Source organism: Anser anser (genome assembly GCF_964211835.1).
Source record: "Anser anser genome assembly, chromosome: 23".
Classification (NCBI taxonomy): Eukaryota; Metazoa; Chordata; class Aves; order Anseriformes; family Anatidae; genus Anser; species Anser anser.
In genome coordinates this window covers 5686867-5700073 of record NC_139744.1, presented here as the reverse complement: position 1 = coordinate 5700073, position 13207 = coordinate 5686867, and the positions used below count along the sequence as shown (strand labels likewise).

At 71.0% G+C, this 13207-nt stretch overlaps 1 protein-coding gene across 4 annotated transcripts; it reads right to left on the bottom strand.

Annotated features, from left to right (window-relative positions):
• Positions 1–1180: 1180 nt before the first annotated feature.
• ACBD4 (acyl-CoA binding domain containing 4) lies at positions 1181–9288 on the bottom strand. Of its 4 annotated transcripts, XM_083808933.1 has the most exons (10): positions 8905–9038; positions 8680–8800; positions 8513–8597; positions 8321–8441; positions 5961–6074; positions 4565–4671; positions 3829–3988; positions 2341–2519; positions 2058–2102; positions 1181–1688 (listed from the first exon to the last, which is right to left on the bottom strand). In XM_083808933.1, exons 1-10 carry the CDS (start codon positions 8972–8974, stop codon positions 1578–1580), a joined length of 1113 nt encoding a protein of 370 aa, XP_083665059.1. In that variant the 5' UTR covers positions 8975–9038; the 3' UTR covers positions 1181–1577. The 4 variants fall into 4 exon arrangements, with proteins under 4 accessions (XP_083665059.1, XP_083665056.1, XP_083665058.1 ...); XM_083808930.1 differs by lacking the exons at positions 1181–1688; positions 2058–2102; positions 2341–2519 and adding exons at positions 2952–3608; positions 9039–9288 and having other exon boundaries at positions 8225–8441; positions 8905–9008; XM_083808932.1 differs by lacking the exons at positions 1181–1688; positions 2058–2102; positions 2341–2519 and adding an exon at positions 2952–3608.
• Positions 9289–13207: the final 3919 nt, after the last annotated feature.

Below are 13207 nucleotides of genomic sequence, written 5' to 3'. Positions count from 1 at the left end.
CCGCCGCCTCCTCCCCCCTTCGCGCCCCGCCCCTCCCCACACCGCCGCCCGCCGCCACCGCCGCCAGCTCCCGACTGCCGCTCCCCGCCCGTTTCCCTGCCTTATATAGCCGCGAGCGCCCCGCCCCGCCCCGCGCAGGCGCGCTGCTCGCCCCGCCCCTGCCGCGCGCCGCGCCCCGCCCCCGCCGCGCGCCCGCCGCCGCCACCGCGGCTCCCCGCGAGCCGCAGGCCCCGCCCCGCGGCCAATCGGCGAGCGCGGAGGGCGGGACCGCGCGCCGCGCCCCTCCCCCTGCTCGCAGGGGCAAGCGGGCGCTGATTGGCGGGGCGGAACGCCACTCGCGCGCCGCTCAACCAATCGGAGGGGCGGGGGCGGGGCCGGGCCGTACCACGCGCTGGGGGGGGGCGACCTTCAGGGCGGCGCTGAGGGCAGCGGCCCTGCCCCCCCCGCGCCCGGCCGGTGGCACGGCCCGAAAAGAGTCCCCGCGGCGCGGAGGGAGACCCGGGCGGTGCTGCGGCCCCGCCCCGCCCCGCGGCCCGGCCCCGGCCCCTCCGGGACTGCCGGGGGTCGGCGGCGGGGCCCGGGAGGCCGGGGGGTGGTGGGAGGGGAGGAGATGGGGGGGGTGCGGGCGGAGGAATCCCGGGGCCGCGCTGGGTGATGCGGCCCGGCCGCGCGGAGGGAGATGTAAACAAACCGAGCGGTGACGAGGCCCGGCTTAAAGGCGCCGCGGCCCTCACCAGAGGGGCGGGGCGGAGGGGGCGGGGCCGAGCGAGGGAGGGGCGGGGGGGCAGGAGTGGGGGGCGCCCCGTGGGCACGGGGGGGGGCAGCCCCCGGGGACCCCCCCCGCCATGGCCCTGCCACCGAGGGGACACCGGGACACCGCGCCCGGGGCTGGCGGGGCCGGGGGGGAGCGGTCCCCGAGGGACGGAGGGACGGGGCCGGGGGGCGGCAGGGCCCGCACCGGGCCGGGCCCCACAGCACCGGGCCGGGCCCGTGCCGGGGGCGCTGGGAGCGGGGTGACCCCCCCGGCCCGCAGGTGCGGGCCCCGCCGCCCCCCTCCCCCCGGGTTCCCCGCAGCAGCACGGAGCGGGCGCGGGGCTGAGAAGGCAACGCTTTAATGGGGGGGGGGGGGGCGGGCCGCGGGCCCCGAGCCCCCCCGGTGCTCCCCGCGGGCCCCCTCGGAGGGGGGTGGGGGCTCCGGCCCCGTTGCCACGCTCGCGGTGCGCAGGCCCCGATCCCCCGGTGCGTGATGGCGGCGGCGCTGCTCTGGGTGCGGGGAGCGCTCGGTTGCCCCCGTGCGGTGCTGGCCGGGCCCCAGCGGCTGGTGGCGGCGGTGCGCGGCGGCCCTGCCCCCCCCCCCCTCCCCGGGGCCGGCTGCGGGGGGGGGCTCCGGGCGGCCCCGGGCTCGCAGCTCGGCCCCCTCGGGGCCGGGGCCGCCGGTGGCAGGAAGGCGGCGGTGGAGGAGGGAGCCGCGGGCCGGGAGCCCCGTCCCTCCCCGGTGCGGCGGTCCCGGCTCGTGAGAAGCGGAACGAGGACGGTGGCGGCGGCGGGGCGGGCGGAGCGGGGCCATCCCGCGGCGGTCACCTCTTGGTGCCCTGCCAGCGGCGCAGCAGCCACTGGGTGACGAAGGGCCAGGCGAGGAGGAAGAGCAGGGTGCGCGGGGACACCGCCAGCGGCCACGGGGACGCTGCCTGGCGAGGGACAGACGGGAGCGGGGTGGGTGGGGGCACAAGGTCACGGTGGCACCGGTGACACCGAAACCCCCCCCCCCCGGCCCTTATCTGAAAGGGCGGTGGGGACACCGTCACGGCCCGGCCGTCCTTTTCGCGGCCATCGTCCTGCCGAGGTCTCCTCGTGCTGCCGCCGCATCGTCCCTGCCACCCGGACGCTGGGGACACGTCCCCAGGGCTGCTCCTGCTTTCCAGCTGAGGGACCGTCCCCCCGTCTGTCCCCCCCGCCGCCCCCAGCGGTGTCGGGGTAGGGGCTGGGGAGCCAGACCCAGCGGGGCAGGGCCACGTAGGGGCCAGCCCCGTGCAGCACCGTGCCTGCCTCCGACTCACCTGCGGTGCGAGCAGCCGGCCGGGTTCGGTCCCAGAGGCGTCGCCCTGCGAGACAGGAGAGGTGTCGGGGGGCGGCCGGCGCTGGGCATCCCCGTCCACTGCATCCCGAGAGAGAGGGGCTGGGCAGAACCGGGCCCAGGCAGGGCTCTGCAGGGCAGCGGGGCCGGGATCCCAGGGGCAATGGGGATGGGGGCAAAAGGGACAGGGACCGGCGACACCTGGGGGGGCACCACAGCCCCACCAGCCAGCACCCGCGGCCCTCTGCGTGGCCGGGCACACGTACCTGCGCGGAGGCGAGCATCTCCAGCTCGCTCAGGCGCTGCAGCACGCGCTGCATGTCGTCCTGCAGGGCCCGCACGGTGCCGGCCACGTGGGCGTCCACCTCCGCCAGCAGCCCCTGGCTCCCGCGGGCAAACTCAGGGGCGCTCTCGGCATCCTGCGCTGCCCCGGCGAGCTGCGGATCTGCAGGGTGTGAAGACGGGCGCTGCTCAGGCCGGGCAGGCCGAGCTCCCCGAGGAGCTGAGGCCGTGCGCTGCTGCTGATGGCTCTCAGCGGGTGCCCGCGCTCTGCCCCGGGCTGCCCGCACGGCTCTGCCCAAGCTCGGCACACGCAGAGCTGGGAGCTCCCAGCCCGGCCCAGCAGCCCACGTCCCTCTCCCCCAGCGGCTCTGGGGACAGGGACTGGCACCATGTCCACAAGCGTAGCAGTGGCCGTGGTGGGCAACCTCTGCCCCACCGACACGGCACCTGCACGGGCACATGCTGGGTGCCTCGGTTCACCCAGCGCGGCCGCGAAGGCCAGGAGGGTGCCTGGCCTGCTTGGCTGCCGCTTGGTCGGGCCCCAGGGCTCAGCGGAGGCTCAGTGGAGCCCCAAAACCTGCCTTGCCACGGCCCGTGTGACGCCCAAATGATCCTCGCTGCGAGTGGGGGACAGGCAGGTGCCTGCCACGGCATGGGCTGCTCCTTGGGCCCCACGCCGTGCTGCCCGCTCGCTCCAGTGCCCCAGGGACAGCCCAGCCTGGCTTTATCGGCCTCGTTACAAGTTAACTCCCAAGGTCAAGCAGCCCGGGAGGTTGGCGGAAACGTTCACGGGGAGATAAGCGCAGTGGCGGGCCATGCTCCTGCCCCTCCGCAGAGGGAGCCCCACTGGCGAGGGTGGCGGAGCCAGCCCCGAGCACGGAGCCCCCAGCCGTGTCTGGCGGGACGGGGAGAGCACGGGGCAGGAGCAGGGCTCCTGGCTCCATCCCCGCAGCAGTGCAGATGCTGGCAGCACCGGGGGCTGCTGGCGTGCGACTGGCACCGCAGGGAGGGCTGGAGCAGGCAGTGGTCCTGTCCCCCGGACCAGCGCCTCCAGGGGCGCCAAGACCAGCTTTGCCCGCCCAAGCCCTGCCGCAAGCTTCCAGCCACGGCCGAGGGCACCGAGACGCTGCCGGCGGGGCCGTGCGGGGCTCGCTGCGGGGCTCACGCTGCCAGGGAACCGCGCTCCAAGCCGGGCTGCCGCAGAGGAGCCACGGGCCCAGTGGTGCAGGGCAGCGGGCACAGCTGGCACAGCCTGGGGACGACAAAGGGGACCTGTCCCGGAGGGGTGAAACACGGAGCTGCCTGGGCACCGAGGGGTGAAGAGAGGGGACGCACGGGACTTGTGGCTACCGCGCCAAGCCGCTGGTGGTCACAGCCCTCGCCTCTCTGCTCAGCCCCTGCACGGGCACCCCAGGGCTCCCCGGCGGGGAGGGAGCAGCGGGAAGGCGCCAGGAGCCCAGCGCTGCACCCACCTCTGTCAGCGCCCGGGGCTGCGAGGCCAGTGCCGCTCCTCCCCGCTCGTCTTCTGCCTTCGCCCCGCTCTCCCCGCCCAGCGGCACGGGGCGCTCGGGGCTCAGGCCCGGCCTGGGCGCTGTTCGGGGAGAGCCCCCGCTTGGCCAGCGGCTGCCCAGCCTGTGCGGGGGTAGAGAAGAACGGCCCTGAGACCCCCCCTCCCTCCCCGGGGGCTGCGGGAGGCCGGGGCGGAGGTCCTGGAGGACGCGGGCGGCCTCGTGCCTCCTGCCCACGGGCGCTCGCTGCGGCACTGGAAGCGCCGCTCGCTGCGGGTGGCACGGCGCTGCCTGCTAGCGCAGGGACGAGCAGGGAGCAAAGAGCGAGCGGCGGTGCCAGCGGGCGCCTGCACGGCTCAGGGCCAGCCCTGCTCGGCCGCCGGCGCCCCGCCGGGGCCGCGCTGCAGCAGCGAGGGAGGCTGCGGGTGCTGCTGGGGCACCCCGAGGGCCCCTCAGCCTGCCCTCGGTGACGGGGACCGGGCTCCAACGGCACTGGGACACAGCAGGGCTGCTTCACGGGGGCCCCTGCAGGTGTTGGGGGTGTCGCAGGGCCGCCAGGAAAGCAGTGCAGAGGTGACAGCAAGACGCAGAGGCGGAGAGCCGCCTGTTCGGAGCAGGGCTGACGGCAGGGGACGTTCCTGCCGCGGCGTGGCGGGACCCCAGCCCTCCTCGAGGCCGTCCTGCCCCGGGGAGACGTTACCTGCTCGGGCTCCATCTGCTCCAGGGTGTCGCAGAACACTTCCCCCTCGGAGTCACTGGCCACCTGGCTACCCTCGCGCGTGCCGGCAGCAGGAGCCAGCCCTCCTCCTGGAAGGGAAGCACAGGGCTCAGCCGCAGGCAGTGCCGGCGTGACAAAGGCGTTTCGGGAGCCGCTGCGTTCGTGGGGCGGCAGAAGCCCCGCGCGGGCGGGCACAGGGCAGCAGGGCCGCAGGCGGGCGCAGAGGCGGTGGCTGCGTGCACAAAGCAGGGTGGCAGGAGGAGGCCGGAGCTCTTCAGCGGGAGGCTCAAAGCGGCGTTAACGCCACCCGCACGAGGCGGCAAAGCGTCGCTCATGCTCCTGGGGAGGAAACCGAGGCACAGGGGGCGAAGGAACGGGCTGCTGCTGGCTCAGCACCGCGGCCGGGACTCCGGGGGCTGAATTCCCCGTCCCCTCCCTGCCCAACGCGTTGCGGAGCCTCGCTCGCAAGCCCCAGCGCGGGGCTTTTCGGGGCAGGTTTCTGCACACGTCCCGCTCCCCCCGGGAAGAGGGCTGCCGCGTCCCGACAGCACAAACCCTGGCACGGAGCGCTGCAGCACCCAAGGCCCCAGGGAATTAAGTCCCCCCCACCCCCCCCAGAGTCCAGCGCCGCTGAGGGACACCACAGCGCACCCCGGACGTCCCGCGGGTGCCACCAGCGCCCGGGTGACAGCGCCCGGCTGCGCTCACAGCCCCAGCCCACGCTCGGCCGCGGGCGCTCGCTCCGTGACCATATTCGCTCCTCGAGGGAGGGCCAGGCAGGACTCCTCCCTGCAGCACGAGGCCGAAGCGGGGGCCCCGCCGGGTGGGGAGAGCTGCGCGTGCCGCCACGGGGCGGGGGGGGGAGAGCACAGGGAGTTTGCTCTCCCCAGTACAGCGCCGGCAGCGGGTGGGTGTTCTGGGGCCGTGCAAATCCACCAGCAGGGCACTGCCAGCCCCAGAGAGCGGCTCCCGGCCCCGCCGGCTGGGCAAACTTGGCTCGAGCCGAGGGAGAACTTCCCCTCCCAGAGCACGGACCTCCCAGGGCATTTGCCCCGTCCGCGGGAGCACGTCTCGCTCCCGGCCCTCAGCCCCCAGCAGCAGCTGAGCAGAATCGGGCCCCTTTGCACAGACACGAGCGACGCGGAGGCACCCAACGCGCTCAGGGTTACCCCCGGGGTCCACAACAGCACCGAGAGCTGCCCCCATGGGAAGCTCCGGCTCCGCGTGACCGGGGCAGCGCCCGAAACGCGGGCAGGGTCGGACCACACGTGCCTGAAGCCGACAGCTCTGCGGAGAGACCGAAGCCCGGCCCGGCCCTGTCGCCGGCGCCTCCTCCGCGGGGTCTCTGCCGGGTGCTGGCCACGCCGGGGAGACCAACCTGGCGCTCGCTGCCCGTCCTGCTGCTCCCCGGGCAGCGCCTCCTCCCGCCGCTCCTGGGCCGGGCTGCTCGCTCGCTCGTCCTGGCTGGGGTCGGCCGCCTGCTCCTGCCCGTCTGCACGGAGACAGAGAGAGGGAGAGCAGAATGAAGGCGCTGCGGGCGTCCCCGTGGTGCAGCCCGCCCTGCTCGGCTCCGCGCTGGGCTCCTCGCAGCTGTTTCCCCGCTGGGCAGAGCCGGGGGACGTGCGGATTTGGGAGCCCGGTGCGGGGAGGACGTGCGCAGCGGCGAGCTCGATGGCTAACAGCAGAGGAGAGGCTTCGCCCGGGGGCAGGCAGCAGCCAGAATGTGTCTGTTTTTATGTACCAGCTCCCCCCGTCTCCCTGGGTGCCCGGTGGGGCCCGCGGGGTGAAGCCAACCCTTTGGCAGCCAGGACTTTGCTCTCCGCTCCTGGCCAGGCAGGGATGTGGCAACACTGCCCTGCCAGCGCCTTGCCCACGCACCTCCGCAGGGCTGCCGTCCCCAGCCCGCCATCACGACAGGCTCCCGGGGCGCAGGAGCGTGCGGGAAGGCTGCTCCGAGACCGCCACCGTCCCCAGGTCTCTGCTCAGAGCAACCCCTGCGCCTGCCCCAGCAGGCGGAGTGCGGTCACCTCCGCCGCGAGGAGCCGGGCTCCGCCACCAGCCCTCGTGCGCCCGCGGGGCCGGAGGAGCAGCAGCGCCTGGGTGGCAGGCGGAGGTGCTTAACTGTGGGTCCGGGGTTGCTTCAGTCTCGGCCTACATGTGCAAAGCTGCTTGGGAAAGCTTTGTCGGCTCGAGAGCGGCTGCGACCCTGCGCCACTCACAACTGGGCTCCAAGTCGTGCTTTATGGTGCGCCGGCTGTAAATAAACGAGAACGAGTGTGGCTCGGCCACCGCGCGCACCACCTCTGTCCTGCAAGGCGAGGGAAGCCACGCAGCTCTCTGCGGGCCGGCGTCTGCCACGTTCTGACCGCACCTCGGGCACCGCTCCCAGCGCCCACCCACCTTCCTCGCCTGCACTATCACCAGCAGAAGTTGCAGCAGCGCAACATCTCAAGGCAGGTTTAGGAGCCTTTAGCACAAATGACTCAACAGCTCAAGAAGTTCAGGCCTTTAAACCACGTTTCGGGCGCCTGGGGTTCATTTGCTCTGCAGACAGCGCCGGGTTTAGGTACAAACGAGGCTGTCATTTCTACGCGTCACTATGCAGGGGGACACTCGAGTGGGTAAGGACTGGGAGGTTAGCCCCAGCTTCTATGTACCAGAGAAAAACAAAGTCTATTTGCATTTTAAAGGAACTAGATTCCGCATAAACACAGAGAACAAAAGCGTCTGGGCACCACGGGACAGAGCAGCCACTGTAAGGCCAAGCCATACAGGAGCGTGCCCCCCAGGCGACGTGTCTCGGCAGCTCTGCGGACACAGGGGGTGACAGTGGCTGTCAGAGTGGGGACAGATGCCTGGGGACAGGCAGAGAGCAAGGCTGTTTGCCAGAGCTCTTCTGACCTTAGGGAAGCACTGACAGTTTATACCTGCTGCGAATACACCCCATGGCTCACCTGCTGCTGAGCTAATCTGCTGGAAGTTAGGCACAGGCACACGTCCGGGTGCACAGCCTTTCTGCGGCAGCCACCCCTCTGAAACAGCACGGATGGCTCCCAAACAGCCCAGCCCCTCACTCACTCAACCACTTCTCGCAGGAACCGCCCTGCTCCTGGGGTGAGAAGGGTCCCCAGCGACCCCTCAGTGTGAGACAGCAGCCACCAGCCACACGTGGAAAGGGCTGGAAGGGGACTTTTTATAGTGCAAGGCTGTCCCAGCATCTCCAGATCCCACTAATCCCCTTTCTCAACCCGTTTCTCCACCTCCGCTCTGCTGCAAAAACAGGCACCTGTTTCTATCGGATGACCCTGGCTCTGCTTGGCAGCCCGCCCTGCCTGGAGGCGTGCCCGTGCCCAGGCTGACCAGGAGAAAGGAGAGCCCCGCGGCCAGGATGCTGGACCTGCACCGAGCCCCTGGCTCTACCTTTGGCTGCATACGGCCTTGGGGTGTTCGGAAGCCAAAGCTCAAGTTTTCTCCCCAGAAGTTTAGGGCAGAGAGAGCCCAGGCTGAGGAGACACCTGCTGGAGAGCGGTGCCCAGACAAGCACCTCAGCAGCACCTGCTCGGGAGCTGGGGAGCCAGGCGGGACGTGGTGTGTCCCCCCTTCCCCCTCTTGGGGAGCAGAGCCTCGAGGCGAGGGCCGTACCGGGACAGCAGCAGCAGGGGGGAGCAGGCGTGAGGAGCACGGCACGGGAGCGAGGGGCGTGCGGGGCAGCGGGGGGGCAGCGGGGCTCCCACTCACCCCCTTCCCCTTTGAAGAAGTCCTCGGGGGGCCGCGGCATGTCGCGGATCACCTCGTAGAGCGGCTCGAAGTACTTGAACATCTCCCGCGTCGCCTCGTCCATGGGCACCGTGTCGATGACCTGGGGACGGCCACAGCTGCGGCGGGGCCCGGCGGGGGGCACCGGGCCGGCCCCGTCCCGCTCCCCGCTACCTTCTGGGCCACCTTCTTCATCTCGGCCACGTACGCGGCCATGGCCTCCTCCTTGGACATCCGTCCCAGGCTGTGCCACGCGTCCCTGCGGAGCACGGCGCCGTCAGGCGGGGCCGGGCCGGGCCTGCACCGGCCCCGGAGCGGCCCCGACTCCCCCCCCCCCTTACCACTTGTACCGGCCGATGGGGTCCCAGAAGCCGGGCCGGGGGCCCTGGCAGCGCCCCGCCGTCGCCTGCTTGTAGTAGCTGTAGAAGCGCAGCATCTCCTCGTAGGACGGCCGGTACGAGCCTGCGGCACCGCAAACGCCTCAGCGGGGCCGCGGCCGCCGCCGGGCCCGGTAACGACCGAGCTCCCCGCCCCGCCCCGGGGGCCGGCAGCCCGGCCGCACTCACCGCTGCGGGGCAGCCCCTGGATGACGCGCACGGCGGCCCGGAACTGGGCCCCGCAGCCCGGCTCCGCCATGGCCCCGCCGCCTCCGCCCCGGTCCCGGTCCCGGTCCCGGTCCCGATCCCGGTCCCGGCCCCGGCCCCGGCCCCGCCGAGCGCCTCTCCGTGAGGGGAGAGCGCAGGACCAATCAGCGCGCGGCTTTCATCAGCGCCTCGGCGCCGCGCCCAATCAGCGAGCCGCTTCCGAAACGGGCCGCGCTGCCCCCTCCCCTCCCGGCCCGCTCGGTGAGCGGCGCGGCGGAGCCAATGGGAGCGCGGCGCGAGCGCTCCCTGCTGGATGAGGGGCGCGCGGCAGCCAATGGGAGAGCGGCTCGGTCGGGGAAGCAACGCCCCCTGCTGGTCGGGGGCGGGGCTGCAAGGCGGCGGGCAGGGGGCGGGGCCCCGGTGCCGTGCGGGGGGGGGGATTTAAAGGAACAGCGCCCGGGGATAGCGGGGGGGATTTAAAGGGACAGTGCATGGGGGGGGAGGGGACACGGGGACGGGGACGGGGTGGGGGGGGACAGGGACAGGGACAGGGACAGGGCACGGGGGCACTGCAGCAGGGCGGTGAAGCAGGGCACCAGAGCTGGTTGTGGGGACACTGGGACGGGCCCGTGGGATACTGGGAGCACTGGAAGACGTACTGGGGGCACTGGGAAGGGTGTGTGTCGTGGGGGGGGGGGCTCACCGCGGGGCGGGTGTCACTGCGTGGGGCAGGGGACTCACCGCGGGGCACGGGGCAGCTGGGCCTAGCGGGGCGATGGGTTATTTTTGATTATTATTTTGGTTAATTATAAAAACATCATTGGGGTTAATGTAAAAATATGATCGGGTTAATTGCTGTGGTGAGGAGGGGGCGCAACTGGGCGTCGTGGTGCTTCCCCCGTCCCCCCGGTGAGGCTGCAGGGCGTGGGTGTGCTGCGGGGGGACGTGGGTGGCAGGGAGGCACACGGCGCCCTGGGGACATGGGCGTTACGGTGACAGGAGTGCCCGGGGGGCCACAGCCAGCTCGGGGACCACCATGGGCAGACCTGCAGTCACCTGGGGGCTGCCTTGTCCCGGCCCTCAGCCAGGGCTGGGTGCGGGGAGGGGGCCAGGCCCCGTCTCTTGGCAGCCCCCCCGCACGACCGCAGCTTGGTTTTCCCACATTTGGGGGCTTTGCCTTCACCTGAGCTCCGCATCCCGGACTCGGGAGGCTCAGGTGCAGAGAAAAGCCCCGGAACCGCCGCGTCCCCACCCCGCGGGGCCGCAGGGCCGCGCCGCTTGGCGACATCGCCCGCGCTCGGTGCAAAAGTTCAAGGCCCAGCAAAACAAGGCAGCGAGGAGGATTTTCCATCCTCCCGCGGCTTCTGAGCTCCCACAGAGGATTCCTGTCCCCCCAGGACTGCGGCCCGGGCTCTGACTCACTGCAAAACCAGCCCCGGCCGCGGCGAACGCCCCGGCTCCAGCCCACCGTGGCCTGGGCCCTGATTCACGGGACGCGTGCTGTGCTGGACGGGGCCGGGACCGCGAGCCGCTGCCCATCGGCTCCCTCCACGTCACGGCAGAAAATGGCAACGCTGCGAGGGCCTGGGGTGGGATCCGCTCCCTCAGGCCCGGGGTGGGATCCGCTCCCTCAGGGCCTGGGGTGGGATCCGCTCCCTCAGGCCCGGGGTGGGATCCGCTCCCTCAGGCCCGGGGTGGGATCCGCTCCCTCAGGCCCGGGGTGGGATGTGCTCCTGCTGCAGGCCGTGAGGGATTTCCAAGCCGTGCTCCCCCCCCCCGGGATCGGCCGTGTTTATTTTATGCAATAAGCCATTCTTTCCCCACTCGTAATCCTGCTATTAATAATATTGGTGGTGGCGATGTTTTTTTTTTTTTTTTTTTTCTGGGTTGTGGTTATGCAACGTGTTTTGATTCCCCGGCGCTGCCCAGGGCTGGTGCAGGACAGAGGCGGGGGGGGGACGTGTCCTACCCCCGGGGGCTGGTGGCTGCCGCCGCGCTCACGGCACCGTTTCACGGTTCGCTTCTCCCCTGGGATCCTCCAAAAATCGCTTGGTGTCGGCAGCTGAATTCCTGCCCGTGCAACTCCCCTCGGGGGCCGAGGGCTTGGAGCGGGGCCAGGGCAGAGCCCGGCTATCCGGTTGCAAGTGCATTTCGGCGTGGATGCAGCTGCTTTCCGAAGTTTTCCAGCAGAGAAAGAGGCGTTTTGCATCAATACACCAAATGCCTTCATTTTTGCATAAACAACACCAAATGCCTTCATTTTTGCATAAATACACCAAATGCCTTCTGCAGCTCCTGAACGGGTAAAAGCCTCGGCCCAAGCAGAAGGGGGCACTGCCCTGGGCTCTGCTGCCCCTCGTTAAAATTCCCCAAGTCCCCACGTCCCCAAAGGCCTCAGCACCCCAAAAACACATCCGAGGGGCTGCCCAGAGGTTCCCCCCAGCTGCCCACACGTGCCCCCGGCTCACCGAGGTGTCGCACCGTGGTGCCCAGACACCACCCCGAGCTGCCCAGGTGTTGCCCTGCATCCTCAGACATTGCTCCAGGACGCTCACAGACCATCCAGGACACCCGGGTGTTGCCCCAGGGGCCCGAGGGTCTCCCTTGAAGTAGAGGTGTTGCTCCAGGATAACCAGAGGTGGCCCCAGGGATGCCCCGATGTCATTCTATGGTGCCCCGGTGTTGCCCTGGGTGTACAGATGCTGCCCCAGGATGTCCAGAGGTCACCCAGGGTGCCCAGATGTTGCCCCAGGACAACCAGAGGTTGCTCCAGAGATGCCCAGATGTTGCCCTGGATTTACAGACGTCCCCCCAGAGGGCTCAGAGATCGTCCATAGTGCCCAGATGTCACCCCAGGGTGCCCAGATGTCATCTCAGGGTGCCCCCCAGTCCCACATGTGGCCACGGTCACCCCCTCCCTGACCAGGGATGTCCCCCCGCGCGCTGCGGCTCCCATTTCCTCGCTTTGTGCTGTGGTTCCCAGTCCCCACGTCCCAGCCTGGGGCAGCCTCTTGTCCCCCGGTGCTGGCAGTTTCGGCAAGAAGTGCTACCAGCCAGGTGGAGGCAGCCCTTGTCACCGGCACAGGGCTTGAAATCAACGCCCGGCCCGGTGGAGGGGACGGGGACGGGGAGCCTGGGATGGGGCCGGGCGCTCTCCCTCCGCGCCCACCTGTCCGTCTGTCCCCTCCGACCTGACCTGAGCAAGGAGAGAGCCCGCCACAGCCGGGGGAGAGGTGGAAATGGGTATAAATGGAGTGAATTGGGGTAAATCCCACCCCATTGCACATATCTGCACACACGCACGTGTATGCACACACACAGGCATGCACACACGTCCACAGCAGCACACGTGTGCGCACGGCTGCACACACGTGCACACAGCCGCCTGCACACGTGTAGGTGTGCACACGCGTGCCTTGCACACGCGTCCTCCGCAGTGTCACGTGGAGGCGAGGGGACATGGTGACACGGCTCCTGTGCTGCAGGCCTTGGTGCCAAAAGCTTTGGTGCCGGGATCCGGACCCCAGGCAAGGCCACCACGTCCTGCACCACCGGCGCGGCCGTGTCCCCGTGTGCCACCAGGCTGCCACCACCCCGGTAGGCCAGAACAGCGTCACCCAGTCCGAGCGCACTGGGTGCCACCGGCGCTGTGACAAGACGCTGTCTCCGGGTGCGGTGGCAGAGGGGTGGCCCACGTGTCCCCACTGTCCCCAGGTGCGGTGGCAGAGGGGGGGCCCACGTGTCCCACCTGATGCTTGGCACCAGCTCCAGCACCGGCACCGGCAGCCGTGTCCCTGGGCAGAGCGGGGTCCTGTGACGGAGATGGGGGCCCCCCCCGGGTGCAGGCCCCTGGGTTCAACCCCCCCGGTACTGCTCCCCCCCCGGTACTGAACCCCCCCCAGGTGCAATCCCCCTGGTACCGACCCCCTCTGGTACCAAACCCCCTCAGTACCAACCCCCCTGCCGGTACCCCCCCTCCCTGGTACAATCCCTTCGGTACCGCCCCCCTTCGGTGCTGCCCCCCCGGTACCGAACCCCCTCGGTGCAGACCCCCCCGATGCAGCATCCCCCCGGTACCGACCCCACCCCCCGATGCAGAACCCCCCTGTGCAATCCCCCCGGTACCGACCACCCCCCCCGGTACCAACCCCCCGTGTACCAAACTCCCCGGGGAACCGAACCCCCCCCCGGTGCAATCCCTCCGGTACCGCCCTCCTCCGGTGCCGCCCCCCTCCAGTAACGAACCTGCCGGTACCGACCCCCCACCGGTGCCGACCCCCCAGCA